Genomic DNA, 26,289 nt, shown 5'->3' on the forward strand with positions numbered 1-26,289 from the left:
CCGGATTCGAACCACCAACCTTTTGGTCAGCAAGTTCAGCAGCTCAGTAGTTTAACCTGCTGCACCACCAGGGGGCTCTAAAGTTGAAATTACAATTGGAAAATCATTTTATATTGTCATACCCGCCAAAAATCAGTGAAAACCAGTACCTACTGTGGCCACACAACATCAGAGTGTGTTCAAAATGACACTAGTTCTTAATGAAAAAAAAACACGTAATCTAGAAAGAGGATGCAGCTGTTTGCATTTGCCTGAGCCTGCTAGAAGGGAAAGTTATTTTCCCTTTCTTCCCCTGTTGAATTTACTGAGTATAAATTATTTTTGTCCCTGTCAAGCAAGGGTAGTTGTAGGGTGTGTATTATATGGGTGGCAAAAGAAAAAGGAACTCGTTAATCAAACAGTAGTATTTTCAAAATATTCTTTCCTTGGGCCCCTTCAACAGCAACAGCGGGGATGCACATATAAATTTATTTGTATAATGTTGAATTAAGCCCTGGTCTTGGCCACACTTGTTTGGTGTTCATATGGCACTTTAATTAGAGAGTTTCAGTGGTTTCACTCAGAGATCAAAATCTTTCACTTGCGTGCAAAGACTGTTTGAAATTCTGGAATGCTTTCCAGGGAGGTTTAAAAGCTAAGGATGAGAAATCCTTTAACCTCAGTTCTACAGAGCGTGCTTTTCTGGCCTTTTAAGCAGTTTATGGTAATAACATACAGTCCAGCTTACGGGATTGGAGGAATGACTGTTTCTGTTTAACTGCATGAGGTTACAGGGCATTTTAACTATATGCGATTACAACTTTTATCCTTAACACAAATGAATCCACTTAGGATATCATACGAAGGCTTGGTTTCCAAACACAGCATAATTTTATGATTCATGCTTGCCCTTGTCTTTTTAAGCCATATTCCACACTAATCTGCTAATGATTACATACCAACACACTATTCCAAATGGGCAGGAACAATCCTAATTAATCTTCCATTATCCCACATTTTCAGTTGGTTTTAAAATGTCCCGGTTTCTTTGTGCTTCTCCCATCTACTGTCTTTGCCTGCAGCTTACTTTGTGGCAAACTTAAAGTGCAAAAGATTTTGTACTAGATGTTCTAATTCATATTCTGAACCTTTTTAATCCCATCCGGAAGAAATGTGGAATATAAATCAAATAAACAAATTTTATAAATAATGTATTTGCATTTAGTTATCCCAGCTTCTGCCAATCTAGCAGTTCAAAAACATGTAAATATAAGTAGATCAATAGGTACTGCTCCAGCAGGAAGGTAACAGCTCTCCATGCAGTCATGCCGGCCACATGACTTTAGGGGTGTCTACGGACAACACCGGCTCTTCAGATAAGACATGGAGAGGAGCATCAATCCACCAGAGTCGGACATGACTAGACTTAGTGTCAGGGAGAAACCTTTCCCTTTACTAACTCAGAAGTGGTGAGAGGAATGAGTAGAATCCTTCCCTTCCTTGGGCAAAAACAAACTGCTCCAAACTATCCTAGCTTCTGTGTCATCATTAATAACTTTTGCCATCAAGACCTGACTCCAATGTTGCAGTGATTACAGCAATCTACTCTTTAGAGGAATAGGAACTGGTGCTCCCTCAGTTGGAATTGCTGATCTAACAAGCCATTTTGACAAGCCATTATTTTTATGGCGAGGACAGCCAGCATGGTGTGATCAAATGATCATAGGATTAAGGAGACCATAGTTAAAATCCCAATTCAGCCATGAAAAACCACAGATTGGCCCTAGGCAAGTCATATATTCTCAGCCCAAGTAAACTGTATTATAAGCTGCCCATAATCCAGAAATGACTTAAAACAGCAACAAGGCAATAGTATGATAGAGAACATGTTGCACCGAAGGCAGTTAGAATCAATGTGGGACATTAATTGGAAGTTTTTTCTCAGGGCCCTGCCAACAGCAGAATCTAGGCAGAATAATCCACAAGCAAGGCAGAATAATCCACAATATCTGCAATATCTGCAATATCTGAATCCACACTGCCATATACTCCAGTTCAAAGCAGAAAATGTGGGATTTTATTCAGCTGTATGGAAGGGGCCTCAGATGTTCTGCTTTGTGGCAAGTAATACAATGGTACAATGTGTCTTTATTGCTGTACAGCTCTCAGGCAGTCCTATGAGCTGACAGCAGATTTGTAAGGCTTAGAAAATAAATGATAGCAATGTAGGATATAAGAGTATTTGCATCTTCAAGGCATTCGTTATCATCTACCCTGATGCAGAACAGGCCAACTATTGTGTGTATTGTTGCAAGTCACATTATTGGATCTATTCCTGTTCAGTCTGCACCAGGAGCCAAACAAAGAGGTCTGTAGACTTCATAGACAGAGAGTCAGATGAACATAATATTCAGCTCAGAACATAATGTTCAGCTCAGTCTGTCCACTCTCTCCCCACCAACCATGCACGTGACTCCCATTAATAGTGATGGGATGCTAGAACGTCTAGGAGAAAACAAACCCTTCCAAGTTTCCTTTTAGAATGCTAGTTTTTGGCGGCCCAGCCAATTGCCTTGTTAAACGAAATCCCAATTAAATTAAGGGAGCCTTTGACCTAGAGTTGGTGCACAGTATCCTTTTGAATCATAAAGTTTTGTAGGCTCTCAATGTCTGCAACCTAGTGTCTCTCACTCACTGTACAACTTAGCAATCAACAGCATATAACTAAAGAATATGTGGGATAGTTGTTTACTGCCTTCGAGTTGACTTTGACCTGTGGTGACTCTATCACTGAGAGACCTCCAGGTCACTCAATTGGGAAAGTCAATTTTGTTCTGCTAGCATGGAGAAGATTTAATAGCTGGAAGATTTCAAATTCTGGACTGTTCACTTGGCTTTTGTTATTGGTAATACATAAATCAATTGTTACGTGATCAGCACCTATTGGACAATGTCCATATTATACATTTCAAAAGGGAATTAAAATGATTCTAAAGAGGAAAACTTGGAGTTTTAAAGGGATTTCAAAGACACTTCTCTTTCTACTGGAGGAACTCCTCCTTGCATTTCCAAAGCAGCACTGAAGTATCTTTTAAAAAGACAAAGCAATAGAATTTATGCATGGTTACTTCTTATTTGCTGTGTGTTGTTTTCAGTAATGAATAAAAGAGCAATTTAATTTCAGTGAACTTATTGAATATGTACATTTTTTTAAAAAATAGACAGGAACAAGCCATATTTGAATTATGGTTGCACAGGATTTGAGTGATAGGTTTGTCAAGAGTGATGCATGCATTATTGTTGATGAATGAGCTAATACTCAAGTCCTTGTTTTTTTACAAAGAGATCACAAAAGGATGGCTATGGTTGTGTAAAAAAAAATATTTTGGAAAGAAATAACAAAGCCCAAAAGATGTTAAAGATAACAATTCCATGGAAGCCAGAAATATTCCTACTAGGGATGAAAAAAAAAAAGACAAAAGCACAGATAAACTCCTATTTATGATAGCCATAAGAATATGCTATGTGCGATTATGGAGGAAAAATGGACCCCCTGAAACAGAAGAATGGATGGTAAAAACCCTTAGAAATAAGGAACATGGATAGGCTAACATACCTGATCTCAGAATCAAAAGAGAACACAAGGAACGAGACGGACTGGAGTTTGATAAGGGAATATTTAAAACCAAATAAAAACAAAATAATTATGTAAATAAAAAATACACATCTGAGCAGGAATATAAGAAGAAGGGGAGAATAATTAGGAAGAAAAGAACAGAGAAGGAAAAGGGAGAATCCTCAAGGAAGATGCTCGGAAGACACACTTTTTTATCTCTCAAATTCTTCTTCTTTTCTTTCTTTTTTTTCTTCTTTCATTTTTCTCTCGTCCTTTTATTAATTACAGAAAAACACCTAATAAAGTTTTTTTTTTAAAAAAAAAAGGATGACTATGAACGGCTACATTAAACACACTGTTTAGAAAAGGAAGGGGTAAGGATAATATAGCTTCCTAAACATTACTGGACTACAACTCTCATTGCCCTAGCCTGTGGATCATATGGTGAGGGATTATGGGAAATTGTAGACCGGCAACATCTGGAGAGTCACCCATTCCCTGTTCCTGGACCAAAATTGCCTGACACTGCTGCATGTACAGTTGCAGATGATTCCTCATAGGTATATGAATAAGAAAGAAATTGATGCTCATTCAGGTTTTATCAATTCTCAGTGTATACTATGTAGGCATTCTGCTAATGTAATATACAGGCATACAGTTGTACTGAAGTGAAACCTCTTCATTCTCTGGCTTTTTTTTTTTAACAGAGAGGCCTTCCTATCCAAAGGCTCCTGAAACAGTACCACGTAAGTTGCATGCTTGTTTATTTCTTTGATTTGTAGTCTGCTATTCTCCCATTAAGGGGCCCAAAACAGCTTACGTGTAATTCCAAAAAAAAAAAAAAAATCAAAACAAAAAACAACAGCCCCAAAGCAATATGTGATACAAATGCTTTACAAAGAATTAATCCACCAATCCAATTAAAACATTACAGCATGACCCTCGTATCCACAGGACACACACCATTCCCATGAATGCATGGATACCTAAAACTGTGGATAATAGCAATCCCTACATTTTTACTATACTTGATAAATACAACAGACTATTCTTATGGGAAATAGTTAAACTTATAATTGGTCAAAAACATTGATTTTATATGCCATATCAAATTGTATTTCCAAATTTCTAGTGGAGTGGTTTCCAACCTGTGGTTTGTGGACCACCAGTGGTCCCAAGAACAAAAATATGGTCCGCGGCCTCACCATTAGTACACCATTGTCTCGAAACCGCACGACAACAAGAGCGACTGGTCTCGTGAAACCCTCTTATAGTGCCAAGGCAATGGGGATATTGGGAGGGGAGAGGCTGACTACCCACAAAAGATTACTATTACAACATTGGCTCTAGATTATTAAATATGGTTTTCTATGGGAGAGCAGATGGCAACTACTGGGTGGCATATGTTCTGTATCAGAAACTAGAGCTGATGTGGTCTGTCCAATGCAATTTTCTAAATCAGCACCCCAATAACCAAACTGAATCTAAAGTTGACCAAAAACTGAATCGTAATACTTTTGGTAATAATGTTGGAGAGTGATCCCTGGTCAAAGTGGTCCCTGGTCAAGTGGTCCCTGGTCTAAAAAAAGGTTGGGAACCATTGATCTAAAGACACTTTTCTCCCCCCATATATATCTTTTGGGTGGGCTATAGAAACCTTACTTCTAGTTGGATGTTCAGTTGACTCTCTTGCTTTTTAAAAAATGGTTTGGGAAGTGATATCAGGAAGTGGAGGTTAAGTCAAATCACACTCACATATGTATGATGGTTTGGATGTTTTCTGACATGTTTGGGGCAACTTTTCACTCATTAAAAAAAAATCAAGGGTGGTCTCCTCTGGGTTTGGGAAATGCATAATAGGGCTGTGAGACTGCTTGTGGCCCTCAGGTTGAACTTACCATAACCCTGTTTTAGAGCCCAGTGAAAATCATGTGTTCTTACTGGGAAGGGTCCCACTGGTATTTAACTATGAAACTCAACACAACAGAGGCAGCACAAATAGTTTCTATCAAACAAAATAATTAATCTTTATAGAAGCAATATAGAAAGATGACTAGAATATTATGTATAGGAAAGTAATGTTTATGTTGATATCCCTTCAAGTCACATGTCAATGTATGTGTTTTGCAAGATTTCTTAGGTAAAGAATGCTCAGAGATAGTTTTGCCAGATCCTTCCTCTGAAATGTAGCCTGCAGCACCTGGTATTCATTGGCGGTCTGTGTGCTCTTCAGTTTGAAAGAGCCACTCAAAAATGTTTTGGTGTCTAAGAGCTGTTCTAAGCATTGCAAGCAAATGTATACACCAAAGCTTTCACAGGCCTCTCTCTGCTCCCGAGGGAAGCCTATTTTTGGAAGAATTCCTTAGGAAAAGAGAACTGGGTGTCTCTCCTCCACCACCTCTGTATTCCAGAATTTTCCCTCTCCAAGCAACTTTTCCCAAAATGAACTGCATCAGAGTTCCCATGCCATGTATTTCTTTGTAAACTGCAGTTGCACCAGAAGCCTACTTTTCTGAACAAGGTATATGATGAATCTTAGCAAAATTACTTGTTATGTTGAGACTGAGTGCTAAGAAGCCACCAAAGCCCCCAAAACCCCTCACCTCCTGCATGAGAACAAGACAATCTCAATTTCTTTGAGATTTCTGTAACTTCTGCGAAAATGTCTCTCCACAAAACCATTCATTCATTAATTTTAATGAATTTTTGAAATATTTATCTCAGACCTCGCTAACTCTGAGAATGCTTGCCATAGATGCAGGTGAAACGTCAGGAGAGAATGCCTCTAGAACATGGTCATATAGCCCGAAAAAACCTACAACAGCCCATTGATTCCGGCCATGAATGCCTTCAACAATATATGTTGTTTTATTTTATATGTCCTCAAGGCATCAAAATCCCATTGGCTTTTTAAGCTGCTGCATCACATTGTTGGCTCATGTTCAACTTGTCCAGAAAGACTCCAAGATCTTTTTTACATGGATTGTTGTCATGCCAGGCATCACCCATTCTGTATCTTTGCATTTCATTTTTTCTGCCTAAGTGTAGTATCTTATATTTTTGCTGTGAGCTGCCCTGAATCCCCTTCGAGCTGAGAAGGGCAGGATATAATTGTGGTAAATAAATGAATATGAAATATGTAAAAGGCCAGAATGGCCGGAAATGGCTGCAATTGCTCAGCACACATTAAGACCAATACATTCAGTGCTCAAACATCTGACCTGCCTCTCCCACAGAGAGAATTTAATATAGTGACCTGGAACTGGTATCCATGATTAAAACTGCTGCCAAATGTGAACAACAATTGTTTCTATTTATGTATTTGCTGACTTTCAAGCTGGCACCACTTTCCAGTTAACAAGATTTCCACTCCCCCACATAATAGGCTGAAGATGCCGGAGAGACAAAGCAAAATTGGCAGAAAATGTATTTAATTAGCTGATATTCCTTTTTAATTCTGCCCTACCCCAAAGGCACATGCTTGAGGGATATGTGAATGAAAAAATACGTCTGCTAAAATTAGAGATGTGAGTTATTTTCATCTCTCAAACTTCAAAACAACTGGCAAAAAAATTTAGTGGCTCTCAAATTTGCAGCTCACTTTAGGTTGTTCATGACTACTTCTTTAGAACATATCCTGCTTCCATATTTTGTTCTCGGGGCAGATGTGCATGCAGACCTCCCAGATTGAGTTCATTTGGCCTTTACTTAGCATGCTAGACAAGAACCTTGATACATATTCAAAATTATATTTATGTGTATGTTCCTTCTAGTTACCTGCTCATTTATGGCAACTGCATGAATTCTTAGACAAGGGATATGTAGAGGTAGTTTTTTTTTATCAGTTCTTTCCTCTGAAATGTAGCCTACAGAACCTGAGAAGCATTTGCAGTGTCACATCCAAGTCCTTACTATTGCAGATACAGGGATACATACCACACAGGCGACTGTCTTTTTAAATCAGTGGTTCTCAACCTGTGGGTCCCCAGGTGTTTTTCCCTCCAACTCTCGGAAATCCCAGCCAGTTTATCAGCTGTTAGGATTTCTGGGAGTTGAAGGCCAAAACATCTGGAGACCCACAGGTTGAGAACCACCGTGTTAACATATTCCCTTTCACTACTTTCAATTACAATTTTCCTTGCCTTATTTGTCAAAGGAGTTTTGTTACTGGTGAGGTGTGGATGAAAGGAAGATATTTCCTCCCAAATAGGAATTATTTCCTCAAATAAAATGTCTCTGCATTCACTGAATTGATAGGATTACAGAGTGAGATGTTGAAAATTGTTCACAGCTAGAATGCCTCTGTTTCTGTTGTGTTTTCATTCCCTTCATAGCCATGCCCACCCATTTTCTTTGGATGCTTGAACTATATTTCCTAATGTCCAAGTGAGGTTTTAAGTTATTCTAATGCTAGAAATTTTGAGTAAGGAAAATTCCATGGGAGAGGGTAGAATACCTATTTGAAGGGCAGTGTTTCATATCAACTACAACATACAAACACTTATCTCGAATCTTTGTTCAGCAAGCTCTCCTTCAGCTCAAGTAGGCCTTCATATAGAAAGGAGGGTGAGGTTTCTTGGCATATTGGCATGAAAGAAAGGAAAGCAAAGAAATGGTTTGTTTCCAGAAAAAAAGATTGATTTGACTTTTCCAGTAACCGGGGCTTCTAGTTGGCAAGTCTTGCTTATGGCTTGCCTGTGAGCAGTTACGGGATGGGAGGAATAATGATGCCTTCTTATTTAATTTTGTGTAATGCAAGAAGAACATGTCAAAATGTTGATGATATATTCCAAAAATCAAGTCCCTGTATATTCTCTTTTTCACAGCTGTCTTCTACGGCCTGGACACTGTGACAGTTGTGGGCATTGCCTTTGCAGCTTTTGTGATTGGTGCGTTGCTGACAGGAGCACTATGGTTCATCTATTCCCATACAGGTAAGCTTGAAAATTTATCTTCACATATCCATCCAAACTGCATAGTACATTTGTAATTCTGAGTGTATATGCTGGGCATAACCACATAAAATACAGGTAAAATCACAGCAGCATATTAGAAAATATGTTGATTCAATGAAATTGAATATTGGAATGGCTCAGATGATGATTTTGGACGAGACTAACAGTGAAGGTATTGGTTTTATATATTGGTTTTATATGTTTTTTAAAGATCTTTTTGTGTGTACTTTTTAATTCTGTTTAAATGTGCCTTTAAGTGCACATTGTTAAGGTATCACATGGCTGCCTGGTTATAATCCACCTTGATTCACCTTCAGGTTTGAGAAAGGCAGGATAGAAATATCGTAAATAAATAAATAAATAAATAAAATATCAAGTCACATGAAAGCAGCACATTACAAAAATAAATAAAATATAAGTAAATAAATAAAATGCCACTGAATTAACAAATGGAATTGATATTCTGAGGCAGAAAAGCAATGTATGGGGAACATAAATATTTTAACACACTTGGAAACAAGAGCAAAGTCCAAATTGTGACCAGATAAGATAGTAGCATATTTACTAGGTTGAGTAGATGAAAATGAATATAAAACAGAGCAAGAGAGAGAATTCAAACAAATAGTTATACACTGGACCCTTAGTATCCACTGGGTTTTGGTTCCAGACCCAGAAAAGGGTGAGGGCGGGTCCTGGAACCCCTTGGATACCAAAAGGTTAGGATGCTCAAGTCTCTCATATAAAATAGCAAAATCAAAGCTCACTTTTTGGAATGAAAAGAAAATATTTTCAGGCTATGGATGGTTGAATCTGTAGATGCACAGTCTATGGATATGGAGGTCAGACTGTAAACCTGTTTCTTTACTGAAAACCTGGTTCTTTACATTTAGAATATATTCCACATTTTACCTCACACCAACAAAAATATCTATTCGTTTCTATTTGTAAAAAGCCCATTGTGATCTGGGAGTAAAACAACTAGTGTAAAATGAGTAGTGATATAAGAGGGGAAGAAACTTTTCCGTTTTTGTGTTATCAAAGGCTCTCATTGCTAGAATTGCTGGATTGCTGTGAGTTTTCTGGATTGTATGGTCATGTTCCAGAAGCAAAAAACCCACAGTTTTTGTTTGTACCTCGCAGAAGCCATGGGCAATCACCAATTTGATCAATATTGCTAGGAGGAAGTACTAAAAAAATTTCCAACCAGACTTTTTCCAGATGATAATTCACTTCTTCATTCAGACTTCACATGTTTTTCTCTGTGAGGAGAAATGTTGGTGAGAAGAAGAAGAGTGTTTTTATATGGGGAAAATGACTTCTGAGTCACCCCGTTCTCACTCTGGCACTGTTCTGTCTCAGTGCTGAGCGTCATACAACTGCAGGAAAGGAATGGAAAAGAGTCCTAGCATTGTAGTACTGGTGCAGGATTCCATGCTTTTTGTGCCATGTCTGATTTGGTCTTTTAGATGAAACAAAATCTGACAGCTGGAAACTTTGTTAAAAAAAGAAATTCTTCACAATGGAATATAGCAATTAAATGTTCAGATTTCCTTTCTTGAGGCAATAGGACATCACTCCCCACTTGCTAGGGACAGTCCTTAGCCCTCCTTCCTATTTAAGATCACAATCCTGAATGGAGCAGGAAGTGAAATATGGAAAATCTGTTTTCTACTTTCCAATTATCAATCACTGTCAAAGAGCCCTTATGACTCCCACTCTTTCCCATTTCAAAATACTTGTGATTAAATACCTTGTTTACACCAAGATGCATTATTGGCCCTAGTATACTATATCACAGGAAGATAAAGCCTTATTGTAATACCATAACTGCAAAAATATAGAAAAAAATATTACCTGAATAGAGAACTAAACCTCACTTTTAAAAATGAAAAACTGTTCTTCAAAGACACATCTTACCATAAAGTAAGCCTATATTGTCTCTGCACCCTCTCGCTAGACTTGATGTGTCTTCTCTTGGACACTGCAGACTATAGAACAGCTCCAGCCAATTTGTCTGATTTATTTAGTTTTATTGGAGTGAGAGAAATGGAGAAAACAATGTCAGGGACTTGGAGCATTTTAAAACTTGGAGCACATTCATGTTGACCAAGCTTTCAAATTTCAGCCGTAGATTAATGAGCTTTGGAAAACCATACTATCTGATTTTATCTAAATTAGAAATGTGATACTTTGTTCCTAGTTGGAGCTTAGTGCTTGGGCCTGGTCGACATTGGTTTACATCTCTCTTCAGCCAGAAATCCTATTGCACAGGTCGTGTAAACTTCTCCCTTTGCATGAGTGAGGAAACAAATCAGGAAGCTTCAGCTGATCATAGTTTCTTGTTGTATCTGGACTAGAAACTATGGTTAATGTCTTCCAAGCAAACCACAGAATAACCAAGTATTTCATATGGTGGCTTGCTTAGAAACCTAGTTTTCTGGTTTCATTTTCCTGATTCGGATGTTATACAGGAGGTTAAAATATCATTAGCCTTAGCTTTATCTGGGCATTTGCTGTCCAGCATTTCAGAAGGAAATCATTCCAAGCCCTTAGTATTTAATATACTATTTAATTGAGGAGTCTCCACAATAATTGCAATTAGGTTTAAGTGTTTAATGCTTAATATTTATTTATATTTTATTTCTGGATGTTGTTGTGCTTTGTATTGTATTATATTGTGAGCCGCTTTGGGTCTCGTTTGGGAGAAAAGCGGGATATAAACATTATTATTGTTATTATTAACACCAAAACATGCCAGAAATGGGAAAAAAAAGATGGGGAAAACCTTTACCTCTGTTTATGTATTATCTGTCCTTGTTAATTGTATAACGGCATTGAATGTTTGCCATATATGTGTTCTGTAATCTGCCCTGAATCCCCTCAGGGAGACAGAGTAGAATATAAAGTATATTATTACTATTATTTTACTGCCACAAAAACATAGTATGTCACAGGAAATGAGATATATATGCTGGATTTCATATCACAAAATCACAAATCGAACACTTCCCGAGCGCTAGGACTGTGTGATGTTGTATTATTATTATTATTATTATTATTATTATTATTACTATTATTTTTATTTTTATTTGAAACACAAGATGAGTCCACAGCAGACACTCTGCTGGCTGTTGTATTGGATCACATGTCGGACACTTCCCAAGTGTCTTGGTCTGTGTGATGTAACGACGAATAATGCGTGTAGATCCCAGTAAGGTGGCCTTCTGCAGCTGGTAGATGGTAATTTTGTCCGCGCCAATTGTGTTTAAGTGCAGACCAAGATCTTTAGGCACTGCACCCAGTGTGCATTATTATTGGATATGTCAGCTGTTGAGTTTGATGCCTTCCATATGCAAAACATGTGCCTTCCTGCCATATACACTGACCATTTTATGCAGTTTCAAAGCAGTATTGAAAAAAGTGATTTTGCTGCGCAGATGATTACATAAGAAATCCTGGATCAAATTCGGGCCCCAGATGGTGATTACAAAAACTACAGAGCACTGATACACATTAAAGGCCTTCTTTCACACACTTTTGTGGGAGTTTGTTGTCCGGCCGCCACTTTGAATAATATTAAATAGCCAGTGTAGATAGAGCCAAGGTTCATAGTCTTACTCTGTGGGTCACTGCAGTTCCTCAGCTTGTTTTTTTTTTGCTCACACAAAGTAGCGGCAAAGAAACTCTGTGTGGATGTCTGCATCTCACACGTAATCCTGCCTTATTAAATGTAGGATTTTATCATCCAAACACAGTTGAAGTCTCTCAGCCTAATTTACCTCACTGGCCTCTTCTGAGAGAAAAACTGGATAACACTATGTAACTCCTTGAATTAGCTGGCACAAAAACATGATATAAATGCAACTGATAAAATAAACAAACGCTTGCTAGATTTACCAGTTGAGCTTTTTTGCTTTGCTATGTAATGCTTTTAAAAACAGCATTGTAATAACTAAAGACTTAGGCAGAATTCAGACATTTTCCCGGAAAGTTTAAGCAGAGGTCTTGCAGTATATATAATATCAGCTTTAGTAAATGGAAGGCTTAGATATCTCCCCCCTCCCCACCCCACACACATTAGCTAAAGAATACAAATGTTGACCCTTAAAAGATTATGTTTCTCTATGGTCACAGGTATATTTTAAAACTCTGGAAAATCAATAGAAGTCATAGAATCATAGAGTTGGAAGAGAACTCATGGGCCATCCAGTCCAACCCCCTGCCAAGAAGCAGGAAAATCACATTCAAACCACCCCTAACAGATGGCCATCCAGCCTCTCTTTAAAAGCTTCCAAAGAAGGAGCCTCCACCACACTCCCGAGCAGAAAGTTCCACTGCTGTACAGCTCACAGTTAGGAAGTTCTTCCTCATGTTCAGATGGAATCTCATTTCCTGTAGTTTGAGGTCATTGTTCCACGTCCTAGTCTCCAGAGCAGAAGAAAACAAGCTTGCTCCCTCCTCCCTATGACTTCCCCTCACATATTTATACATGGCCATCATGTCTCCTTTCAGCCTTCTTTTCTGAAGGTTAAACGTGCCCAGCTCTTTAAGCCGCTCCTCATATTGCTTGTTCTCCAGACCCTTGATCATTTTAGCCACACTCCTCTGGACACATTCCAGCTTGTCAGCATCTCCCTTCAATTGTGGTGCCCAGAATTGAACACACTTTTCCAGGTGTGGTCTGCCAAGGCAGAATAGAGGGTTAGCATGACTTTCCTAGGTCTAGATACTATACAGTGTTCCCTCACTTATAGAGGGTGTTACGTTCCAGGATCACCCGCAAAAAATGAAAATCCACAAAGTAGGATCGCTATATATGTATATAGCATTCCGAAGGTGAGGCAGAAGCGAGGAGAGATTTAAAGGCTTTGCTTTGCTTTGCAATCTCTCTTGATTGGCTACCTCTCTCCCGAAGGGGAAGGTGAAACCCCGTTCCACACTCCACCGTTGCCAGGAGGTGGGATTAGAACACCGCTCTGGGCAACAGCAACCATTCATAAAACTAGGAGGCAAAAACCCGAGAAACAGCGAGTCCATGAAAAGTGAACCACGAAATACCAAAGTCACACTGTACTCCATTTTATGCAGGCCAAAATCCCATTGACTGTTTTAGCTGCCGCATCACATTGTTGTCTTATGTTTAACTTTTTGTCCATCAAGACTGCAAGATCATATTTCAAACATAATGCTGATGAGCCAGGCGTCCCCCATTCTGAATCTTTGCATTTCATTTTTTCTGTGTAAGTGGAGTATCTTGCATTTGTCACTGTTGAACTTCATTTTGTTAGTTTTGGCCGATTGCTAATCTGTTAAGATGGTTTTGAATTCTGCTCCTGTCCTACTGCCTTCACTTTTACTTAGCATTATCTTTTCCAGTGAATGATATCTATATATAGTGTTCAAAGTACAATAGCCTCAATTTGCCCCAGTGAGAGTGCAGGCTTGATTTATTATCAGACCCATTTATTAATCTTTTGGCAATCCATAGTATTCTGGATTCCTGGCACCACATTTTAAATGTCAGTCTTTTCAGAGGAAAAACTTTGCTCGATTTAGGAGACCAAATGGTTAAGGAAAATATGTTCCTCTTCCGTCCCTCCCTTCCTTACACCACTCTCTCCCATCTGTGAACACACTTTGCAAGAACACTGTAAGTTATTAGTCTCAAAGCCAGTGCAAGGCATTTCAAAATGTGTGCATTACAGACACATCAGGGTATCATATCCCATTAAGAAGGGCTAAAAAATATTGTTCTTTCTCCTTGGGGCCACGATGCCAGTCATCTCCACCCCCTCCCAAAGTATGAAAGTTTAAAAGGCTCTTTTTAATAAGATCTGATTGAAGTCAACTGACAAAGCAACACATTATGTTTGGCAAATGAGGATAGCAAAGCAAACAGTCAGACTTCCTGGACATGGAGCAATACTGGCAGTCTTCCTAGGTGTGAATAATAAAGTACATGTTGTTTCACTCAGATGTTTATGGTCCTATAGAAGGCTTTAAGCTTGTTTATCCAGCACTATAGATGGGATGCCACAACCATTTTGTTAAACTCCACATTGTGCTGAGAAAAAGGGATTTGTTGTTATTATAGATATGGAGAACTGAACTTCAAATGGTACTTCTGGCTCTTGTTTCCCTGGTTTTGTTGGGCAACTCAAGTCACCCTTTTTCTAGCTGTTTTTCCATTAGAAAACTGGAAGTTTAATCATCTGTCTCACAGAACTGCTCTCATAAATGTGATGTGGAAAACTCTGCAAAGAGAGAGAAAATGTAAATAGCAGTCCCCACCTACTCACATGCAAAGTTTTAAACCTTTAGTGTTTGAGATACTAATGACTGTAATTATATGTTTGAAAGGTTACCATTAATTGTATGTGCCTGTGTGCTAGACTGAAACAGGATAGAATCATAGAATCATAGAGTTGGAAGAGATCCTGTGGGCTATCCAGTTCAACCCCCTACCAAGAAGCACTGAAAGCACTCCCGACAGATGACCATCCAGCCTCTGTTTAAAAGACTCTAACAAAGGAGCCTCCACCACACTCTGGGACAGAGAGTTCCACTGTTGAACATCTCTCACAGTTAAGAAGTTCTTTCTCATTTTCAGGTGGAATTTTTCCTGTAGTTTGAGGCCATTGTTCCACGTCCTAGTCTCCAGAGCAGCAGAAAACAAGCCTGTTCCCTCCTCCCTATGACTTCCCCTCACAGATTTATACATGGCCACCATGTCTCCTCTTAGACTTCTCTTCTGCAGGCTAAACATGCCCAGTTCTTTAAGCTGCTCCTCATAGGGTTTATTCTCCAGACCCTTGATCATTTTAGTCACCCTCCTCTGGACACATTCCAGCTTGTCAACATCTCTCTTCGATTGTGGTGCCCATAATCGGACACAGTATTCCAGGTGTGGTCTGTCCAAGGCAGAATAGAGGGGTGGCATGACTTCCCTGGATCTAAGCACCATACTCCTATTTATGCAGGAGTATACAATTATATTCTTACATACAATTAGAAAAAAATGTGCATTTCTTTCTAGGGTTGCACTGCAAGTATAAGTTTAACTTTAATCCACTAACATTGCCCTCAAGTTAAAGGGATGATAGTAGTACTGGCTGCAGTTGTTACAAATAAATCAATAAAGTATTACAGAATATTTTGATTCTTGATGCTTAGCAAATCATAGCACCCAAATGGATCCTCTTGCTGAGCTAGTTTAAAGTGTGGACTCTTCTAAGCATAGGTAAAGTGACATGGCCTAAATAGTGGAAAGCAAAGGAAAATATTGGTGATCCGTGCTTGCATTTTTGGAAGACATTTTTTTTTTACTTGGGGAAAAGAACATTACTCTAAAATTAGAGTGCAGGTCCACTTGCTAGTCCTACTTTGAATGAAGTGGAATCAGTTGGCAAAGGTTAAATCAACACTAGTACAAATGCTATTGTCGCAGTTTTTACTGCAGTTGGGATTAGCACTTGGATGAACCCAGTGAAAGTACAAAAACCTCACATGTTTTGAACATTTATGAAAAACTATATTTTGGAAAAGGGGAAAAATATTCATTTTTCTGTCATTTTTCGGTCTGTCCACTTCCTTCTCTTGGACTGCTTCACCAGAAAGGCAAGAAAATATTGGGTAGCTGTGAGTTTTCCGAGTTTTCAGAAGCATTCTCTCCTGCATTATGCCCACATCTATGGCAAACATCCCCAGAGGTTGTGAGGTCTGTTGGAAATTAGGCAAGTGAGGTTTATATATCTGTGGATAGACATTAAGGGCCACCTAACACCTCACAACAAAGGATTCTTCCAAGGAGGAAGCAGTAAGGCTTTGAAGTTGCAAGGCTATTCAGTGCTAATCAAGGTGGCTAATTACCATGTTCATACTTGCCTCAAACAGACAAGTGTTCTTTCTCCCACGTTGGACATTCCACAGATATATAAACCTTACTTGCCTAGTTTCCAACAGATCCCTCAGCCTCTGAAGATTCCTGCCATAGATGGGAGCAAAACATCAGGAGATAATGCTTCTGGAACATGGCCATACAACTAGGAAAACTCACAGCAATCCAGTGATTCCAGTCATGAAAGCCTTCAACAATTCAAGAAAATATTGTTAGACAGTTGATAGGACTTGGAAATTAATAAATTGCTCTTGGGACTCAGTCGTTTTTCCTTTAGGAGTCATAGAAACCACAATGGTCACCCAATCCAACCCTTTTCTGCCGTGCAGTAACACAGAATCAAAGAACTCCCAACAAATGGTGATCCAACTTCTGCTATAAAACCTCCAGAAAATCAGATTCCACCTCACTTGGAGGCAGTATATTCCATTGTTGGACAGTTCTTACTATCAGGAAGTTCTTCCTAATGTTTAGGTGGTATCTCCTTACCCCTAGAATAGTAGTAATAAAGAGGCAGCCTTGGCACAGTATTACAAAAGCTTTTCAGAAACTAACAAACTCCTTGGACCCTTTGCCTGTTTGAAAATTGAACTAGCAAGTTTGTCCCTGAGACGAAGAAGGTGCCAAAGAAAAGAGAGGTGAGGCAAATCAAGCTGACAACAGGAAAGGGAGAAAGCTTGAACTGGCACCAATTCAGTCAGCTGTGACTCATCTTCACATCTATACACTTTCCTGCCAGTTGGTGGGCAACTCATTAGTCACTGTAGAATTATTACTCCAAGAATCATATTATGCGTGGCCAATCAAAGCTTGGATAAGAGGCTTTTTAAAAACTATAACTCCCAGAATCCTGGGTTGCAGTCTAAAGCGTAGAAATTTTCCAGGCTCATAGCCAATGTTTTTTTCTTGGAAGAAGAAATTGCTAGATGAAAACGTTGAACTCCAGAAGAGGTCTGTGCCACTGAGACAAAGGAATATAACTGGGTGGGAGGTGGGGGTAGTAGTGAAATGAGACAGTATATTTTTGGCATCCCGTCTTTGACAGCTGGGTGTACTGTTTTCCCTGAAGTTAGAGCAAAATGTATACAGATTATATCTGGTATGCTGTGGTTGCTGCGCAGCTCTACGTAACACTGTGGTTTATAGAACGGGTGACAGCGTAGCTGTAATGGGACCCAGCAGAAGGGAATATCAGCCAGTTCTACATTTTGCAGATTGCTTTCCTGGCAGCGGGTTTGAGGGGCCCGCTTAAGGGAGGAAGGAAAGTAACTTCAGCTTCTGCATTCATGTGGAAACAGGGTGGCTTTCTCCTCTAAATGTACTCAGCTTTGAAAGAAGAGAGGTTTGCTTATCAGTGCGCCAGAGGAGATGGTTTTTGCAATATCAGTGGTGATTCATCCCCATACAGCTGGTAAACTGAGAAGAGAGGATACAGTGATCCGAAACATTAGGAGCTTCAGATAAACCTAAATCCTAAACTCACTCATTGCTTCCACCTGACTTTTCCAACCTGGTGGCCTCCAGAGATGGGTTGGATTACACTCTCACCTTCAACCAGCATGGCCATGGAGCATTGTAACCTGGCACATCTGGTGGCAGGCATGTAGCCGGGGAGGGGGGGGGGGGGGACTTGAGGGGCTTCACCCCCCCCCCCCCAAATTCTCATGGTGGTTCACCGAAAAGGCCTTACTGGTGCATTTTTTAAACTGTTATGTTTATTCATATCATGATCTGATCGCCATACTCAATATATCCCATATGCATGGGGGTATTGGGGGAACGATACAAAAAGTTTGCTAGGCTAGACCCTCTTTCACTCAGACTCAGCCCCCCCCCCCCCAAATTGAAATCCTGGCTACGGGCCTGTCTGGTGGGCCCCCAGTTATGGTTGGCAGGTTTATAATAATTTCTAGTTTGTTTGATTTTAAGGGGGTTTTTTTTACATTGCTATACCTCAAGGTAGGTTCTGGTACTTGTTGAAAGTCTTCTTGTGTTTGTATGCTTTCATATTGATTAAAATCATCCATCCATCTATCCAGCAGGCACACTTAGTACCTGTCTACAACAATTAACCGGATTGAAATTTGTTTGGTCTGATTAGGCACCACTTTCCTCTATCGGGGCGTATATCAAAAGTAAGGAGACTGAAGTCCTGGGCTGAATCTAGCCTTCCTCGAGGCCCAGTTTGTCTCTCTGTGGCTCCCTAGTTGTACTCATTCTTATCCCATGATACAATTGTTTGATGATCTCACAGGCCCCTTCCACACAGCTGAATAAAATGTCACATTATCTGCTTTGAATTGGGATATATGGTACTGTGGACTCAGATAACCCAGTTCAAAGCAGATATTGTGGGATTTTAGACCTTGATATTCTGAGTTATATGACTGTGTGGAAGGGCCCTCAGCATTTGTCCTAAGACCTATATACCAAATGTGCAGGGATTTTTGCTCTTGCCCTTTAACCCTCTGGAATGCTATCCTTGAAAACTTACCTGAAATTTAATTCATGCTTCAGGCTACGAGAACTTTCCTATGCTTGAACTGAATAGTTAATATCTTAGTCCTTCAATAAATGACTTGAAACAAAAGGAATGCCAAGTCCCTCTCCCTGGATAAATGGGTTTCATGTGTGTTTCTGTTCCTTGGTAACTCATCGCCATCTGGTCCTTTGTGAGAATCTTTCCTCTTAATTACAGACCTAGATACAGTCAATAAATAACTGTGGTACAGAGTAATGAACAGAATGCTGGGCCTGAATGAAGGAGACCTAGATTCAGATATAAATAGGTGCATCTTAATGCTAAGGAAAGGTTTATCCAAAATAAGCATTTGTTTTTCCAAGCTTGATAGCTTTCCATATAATACCTATTTATTTATTGTGATAGAAGCGAATTGAGAATACAGTATATAATATATATACCCATAAAAGCCTACATGCACTGGTTTCCATCAGAACGATATGACCTCAGACAACTGTAAACAGCATTCACCATCTTCAGCTTAACCAGCAATTGGCAGCATTACTGTGTAACCAGCAATTAATATAAGGTCTGCTCCTCCATTGGTTTATCGAATTTGTAGAAAATAAATAAATTAGTATTTAAAAAAATAAAAATCAGTTTGAAAGTGCTCTTTTTCTCTTTGGAAGTAGTGAAAAGATGGTGGGGAAAGAGTAAAAGATCTTCCTTGTAACACTTTCTCTCGCCCTTCTCTTTTTGGTTTGTTTATTTCCTCCTCCTCCTCTCCTCCAGGAGAACCAGCAGGAAGACAGCAGGTACCCACATCCCCACCAGCTTCCGAAAACAGCAGCGCAGCCCACAGTATTGGCAGCACACAAAGCACTCCCTGTTCCAGCAGTAGCACGGCCTAACCCAGACGCAGGATGGGATGCAAGTCCCAGGAGCCACGTAGGAGCGCAGAGGTTCCCAAGGAGCTGGTTTGTTGGCATTTGCTCTGGTGGGTTTGGCTGCTTCAACAACATGAGGAGGAAGGATTTCTTTGAATGTTCACCTTTTTCCTGGATGGCCGTGGTCCTCGAACCTCTTGCAGCACGCTAGGCTAAGACATGACAAAGCTACTATTGATGTCCAGCTGTGGATTGCATAGAGGGGTCCATAGGCTCTCAATGTGAATCGCAGGCCGGACTCACCACCATCACCACCTTCTGATGCCATTAATGCTGCTTTGTATCGACATAATCCGTTTGGGGATTCTGCAGGTGTCAAGGAGACACAAGGTGTCTGTAAAGGGATTTCAGTTTCATAAGCTGGGGAAAATAAATATTTTGTTTCCTTCCTTGTCTGCCACCCCACACCGGAGCTCCTGGCACTTTGGTTGGGGGATTCCATCTCATCAGAACAAGGATGTTTCAAGCGCAGGGTGATTAACTGTAAGATAGGAGATTTAGACAGCTGTACATGGCCAATTTTCTGGTTGGTTCTTTTTCAGAAGGTTGTGTTGAGCTGAGCACAGTATCCTGCCTGCTACCTTGTAGTTCTGTCCTTCAGAGAGCTCTATCCCCCAAGTTTAGCTTCCAGTAGCAGGCAAGAAATTGAAGCAATGTAAATATGAATTACAATGTGTTGGCTCAGAGATTTCTAACAATCATGTATTTGCCTGTTCTTTACATCCCCAAAAACTAATTGGATGCATAATTCAATGTTTAGTGCTCATCCATTTTTTTCTTATTCCTGCCCCACTCCCAGTTTTTGATTTAGGATATATGTTCCAGTCTCCTTTCTATGCTTATAATACAATTCACTTGTAGCATGTAATCTGCCAATTTCTATACAAAGTGTCATACAACCTACTTCAGTGTATTTCATGTACAGCAGGAGCGGTAGGCATGTACAAGTACTAAACTTCCATCTTTTGCTGCAATGTTGGGCACAGCCTTTGGCATGCATTTCCAAGATCTGCTCCCAATGTCACAGTGAATGGGGAAACTATGTTTTTCTGCCAAATCCTATACTGCAGGCTTTATCATTGTGTGCTATAACATAGCATACTATTGGATATTGGTTTGTGTGGCTAGGATGGCAACCCTAACCTAATATATATTTTGGAGTACCTGAGCATACCTCAGCAAATGAAGAAGTGGCAAAAAATGGTAGGAGAAAATTAGAGGAGTGGGAAATTTTAGAAAGCAAAATGGCTGCTAAAATACCTTTAGATTTTAATCCAAGGATCTTAAAATGGCTATCTATTGTGGGACAGACAACTTTGTTTTTATTGATTCTGGAAGATCTTAAACCACATTCTTTCCAGATTGGCATATGAAATGCAACACTTTTTGTATCTGACTTAGCTTTGTGTATCCCCATTTTGAGAGTGTCCCATAATGCATGCATCAATATCAATGTCTTCTCAAATTTAGACAATTATTTGGGTATTATTTGGCATTCACCTCTTAGAAAGGAACTTTATTGACAGTATTTTGTCATCAGAAATAGTTAGGGCTAGTCTTCATTTGCAGCCCTGACATCTTTATTGGGGGACGAGGCTGCAATAAGTGGTGGCATAGGAGAGCAAACTATTGAGATAATTGTGCTCCATGATTCACCATCTATTAGAATAAAAGGATCCCTTAAAAGCCTCTCTATGTTTTGTTTTATATCAAGTTCCTGGATACAGATCTTAACATTGCAATTGGATATACCCCCAGGTGTCATTAGAAATGCAGGGCGGGAGTGAGAAAGCAAACCAGTTCTAATTTTCACTATATTTGTTAGAAATTCCAAACTCCTCCTAGCCTTGAAATACCACCCAAATAAAAATTGAAGACAAGCTGTGTAGGGAGATTAAGTTATCACTTTCTGAACTCAAACATAGATTTATGATTCCTTCCTCTTAAAACAACTAAAGAAACACTGTTGTCCCTTTGCAGACGATCGAAAGCACAGTCTTTTTAGTCTTCTGTGGCAATTATTTTTCTCCTCCTGTTTCTTCCCACTGTTGCAGAAAAGAAAGCTTTATGGGTGCAAGAAACAGTGTAGTTTTGTGAGATAGTTCAGCAGATGGGAGCTGTGTGGCATCAAATCAATCTGTGCCCCTAGTTTATATTTGTATCAGTTGGTAATTGAGACCAGACAGAGTAAAACAGGGACAAGATTTGTTACCTTAAATTTGGTGTTTCGGTGTGGTTTAGGGTTTGAACTGAATTCTGCACCACCACCACCACCACCACCCCCCACTTCCAAAACAATCCAATTTTTGGCTGGCTTATTCATATCAACTTTATAGGGGATCCAAGGCACTACATCTTCTGTCTGGTTTGTTCGCTTGTTTGTTTGTTTGTTGGAGCTTCCCCCTGCCCACCCAATCTTTTTAATGCAACAAACCCACACAATGACCCAAAATGGATTGTCCACTAGCCAGAACTCTCACCCCAAAAATCAAACTATCTTCATTTTAGAAGCAACTTGCTTAGCTGTTATAAATTGATGAAAACGTTCATGCCATGTAAATCAACACTATTCTAACAGCTAGAGAGTCCAGTGGAAAAGTCAGGCAACAATTGCAGAGTCCAGTTCAAAGGTCAATGGCCTGAGCTAGATCCCGTGTATTGCTTGTTCCCTGGTTGCCTTTTACTCTCTCTCCAAACCCAATCCCATCATTCAGCCCATTGTATCTATTAGTTAGTAAAGGGGACAGCATGCCCTGGTGCATCCAGTTTGAGTTTCTTGGCAATTTTGGAATGTATCCATAAGAAATTGAAATTGGTGATAAATTGAGTGTCCTGCCATTCTCAAGTGTTTGCAGGACTGGATCAGTGGGAGGTATCTGGACAGCCAATATGCTACCTGTGTATTTAAAAATAATGTGCTTTGCCTAACCTTCAGCTGAATGTATTCTCTAACCATATTCAATGTATGAAAACCTTTAAAGTGTCTTCAAAGAAGACTAGAGTCTTTACGTCAATCATAGCTATATTTTATTACATTAAATGTGGGCATAAAGATATATATTATATATATTTAAATATAAGTGGCTTTATATAAGATGTTAAATTTCAGTTACTGTGAATTCTACAAATTTTGTACATTCTTTCTTTTCCCTGTTTTTAATCAGATTTTTTTTTAAAAAAAGGCAGAGGGATGTAGTAAATATTATAAACTTGGTTGTTGGGATAAACCTTTGAAAACTTTATATAAAATAATTAAATGTATATTTTTGTGAGAAAGAGAGAGATGCTGCATTATCAATATTTCTATTACAAATATTCCTAATCTAGATTTATATTTCCAGACATACAAAATGTTAAAAAAAATACAAGTAGACAAGTGACATTTTTCTAGACTTATATTCAAGATTAAAATTACTAAATTGACATTGCTGCACTTAATTAAGGATACTTCAGAATTCTCACTTTTATTATATACTGACTGTATTATACTTACTTTATTAACAGCTTGAGCTAATGGAAAGTTATTACTGGCTAATTAGACAATAGAGCAACTGCCAGATGCAAATAATCACCTTAAAAATGTGCATGATGTCCCATAAGTTTTATAGGGCTATGCACGCTATTTGGGTAACATGCCTCAATTCAGAGATCTTGCTGATGTGGGCTGTGCCATTAATTAAAGTGGAGAAAGAATATATCTCATATGTGGATTAGACATGGAAGCTCTTGTGAATAAGAGAATACCATGAGTGGCAACAAAACTTGTGCCCATCATTGGATCAGGGTGATAGACTCTCAGCGTGATTCCCTTTAGTCCAGGGTATTGCTGCTTCTTTTAGTGGTGCTGGAAAAGTCTGCAAATCAGCAAGACTGGGTCAATAAATAATGATTTTTATTAACCAACCAGACGAATAGCAAGAACAGAAATTTTCCAACAAATAGCTTTGCCACCAGATTCAAACACTATTGTTTCCCAGTCATTGAAGTCTGAATTTCTGTTACAAATGTAAACTCTACTTTTTATGCCATTTTAAAAAAAATGTATTACGACTTATTTTGTTTCATGATGTTTGATACTGTGTGGTGTTTCATTTCATGTTGTGTATCTTTGTTCATTGAGAACTTTGTCTTGTTTCATTGACCGAGTGTAAAGCCACGCAAGTGTCTCCAGCCTGGACATCAATAACCGTTGAATGTGTTCACTGGAGAATTTCCATATTTCGTGTTTCAGAAGGAATTTGCCAAAAACTTCTTAGAAGTTAATTTATACTGTTAATAGTTCTTGGGTTCACCCTATATACATGCTCATTTATATGTGCACAGAACCCTAAATAGCTGTAAGGGAGACTTTGCAAGGTTAGCTCTTCAATATATTCAACTATTTTCATTTGAATTGTGTTTTGTACCAATTTACCTGGGATAGGTATAGATCAGGCATCCTCAAACTGCAGCCCTCCAGCTGTTTGGGCCTTCAACTCCCAGAATTCCTGACAATTGAACAAGCTCATTAGGGCTTCTGGGAGTGGGAGGCCCAAACAGCTGGAGGGCCGCAGTTTAAGGATGCCTGGTATAGATTAATATAAGTTTAATTCCCTGGCTATTCCTTCCTACTACCTTTTTTAAAACTCTAGCACTTCTGATCAACTGTTGTTTATGTTCTTTAAAGACCATCAGATCGGTTTCATCCATCTTCATCACTTTGTGTGTCAATTTCATTTAATGTCATTCCTTGTCACTACTACTGGAGATGGCTTTTCAAATTCCCTCCCTGAAAACCATGTGGGAATTTCACCATTATACTTCCACAGTAAAGATCAATGCATTTTAATGTATTCCTCTTCCTCAGTTCATTTCAATCTTCCTTTTCCTGTTGTTTTAACTGAAAGATCCTACTCTCTAAATACACTTGTCCAGGTGTGTTTACAACTCTGTTACTTTATGCTATAGGAATTAGTCCTTCAAATTCCATCTTTGCCTGCCTTCTCACTTAAGATTTAATAACTGTTTGCCTACATAAAGTTGTTCTTTTCACATCAGTGGAATTGCTAAAATTGAGAAGGCAGGATTAAGATTTCAGGGGACTTCTCATTTTACATCTTATTTCAGACATGCATCAACTCCAGTATACTCTGTTTTGTCATATATGTACACTTTATCTAATCAGTAGCTTTTACCTTGTTGAGTATTTTCACATTGGATAGACATTACTTTGCTGTTACAAAAAGTTAAATGTCATGCATTATGTAAGGCTGAAAAAAAACTCTGCATATTGTTTTGTGAGAGGTTTGCATGTTCCTGCCCCCAACCCCTTCTTCATTTAAGTATATGTGTATCCTTGTATTTTCTATGATGTGTATCTACCTCATGCTTCAAAAGAAGATCGTACTGTTGATTGTAAGTGCAGTCATGTACGTATTGCTGCAGGGCATTCACTACCCAATTCTAGCCTTGTGCAGAGCTGCCTCATAAGCAGAGTTGGAGAAGTTACTTTTTGGACAACAGTAGTCAAAATCTTACATTCAATATAGTGATGTTGTCTATGGAATTCTGTGAGTTGTGCAAAAAAATATCAACTTTGCATTAGGACAGTGGTTCTCAGTCTATGGGTTCCCAGATGTTTTGGCCTTTAACTTCCAGAAATCCTAACAGCTAGTAAACTGGCTGGAATTTCTGGGAGTAGTAGGCCAAAACACCTGGGGACTCACAGGTTGGTAACCACAGCATTAGAATAAATGGAATGCACCCAACAGCAGCACCTACTGATATGCACCCCGTGTAAGTAGAGAAACCTTTTTAAAGTGAGGCAACTGTTCTGTTTTGTTTGTCAAACCTGGGGTGTTCATGAAGCAACTAAATCTGCCATTTTCAAACCAAAATACTTTATCTTTTTCCCAGAAAAAAATGAGCCTATTGTCCTTGCACCTTTTTTGTTCTTTTCTAACTAAAGAGCGGGATAGATATGCCTGCTTAATCCCTGTGGCCAGTTTGAACACCCCCTGTTGTATGTGTTTCTGTATTTTGTACATTTCCAAAAATACTTGGTGTAACTGATAAGTTGTACAGTTTTGATAACCTCTGTATCATGTTACCTTTGTTCCCTCGTGCTTAATAAAGCTATATTGGCCATTAATAATGTTTGGTTTTTGTTTCCGAATTCAAAACTATTCTGGATCATTTTGAACTTCAAAATACTTCAAGAGCATAACCCCCTTTTTATGGCTCTTATGTGCCTTCAGGTTGGATTCCTAACTTGAGATGTCATTGGCAAGCATTATTCAGAGGAGGTTTGCTATTGCCTCTGGACTGAGAGGGTATGACTTCCTCAAGATCACCCAGTGTGTTTCCATGGATAGATTGAGCTTAACTCCTGTTTCCAAGGTTCCACAGTGGTATCACTAAGGTCGGTGTAACCCATAGTGTCAACCCTGTGGACC

The 26,289-nt window shown here is 39.1% G+C and overlaps 1 protein-coding gene across 2 annotated transcripts in view; it reads left to right on the forward strand.

The window, feature by feature from the left end:
• The window catches only part of TGFBR3 (transforming growth factor beta receptor 3), a 192,106-nt gene extending 166,118 nt beyond the window's left edge, over positions 1–25,988 (forward strand). For both annotated transcript variants that reach the window (XM_060773914.2, XM_060773913.2), the window contains exons 15-17: positions 4,303–4,341; positions 8,422–8,529; positions 19,701–25,988. In XM_060773914.2, coding sequence (XP_060629897.2) covers positions 4,303–4,341; positions 8,422–8,529; positions 19,701–19,819 — 266 coding nt within the window. In that variant the 3' untranslated portion in view covers positions 19,820–25,988. The remainder of the gene's footprint in view (positions 1–4,302; positions 4,342–8,421; positions 8,530–19,700) is intronic.
• Positions 25,989–26,289: the final 301 nt, after the last annotated feature.

The sequence above is a fragment of the Anolis sagrei genome, chromosome 4, assembly GCF_037176765.1.
Source record: "Anolis sagrei isolate rAnoSag1 chromosome 4, rAnoSag1.mat, whole genome shotgun sequence".
In the NCBI taxonomy this organism is placed as follows: Eukaryota; Metazoa; Chordata; class Lepidosauria; order Squamata; family Dactyloidae; genus Anolis; species Anolis sagrei.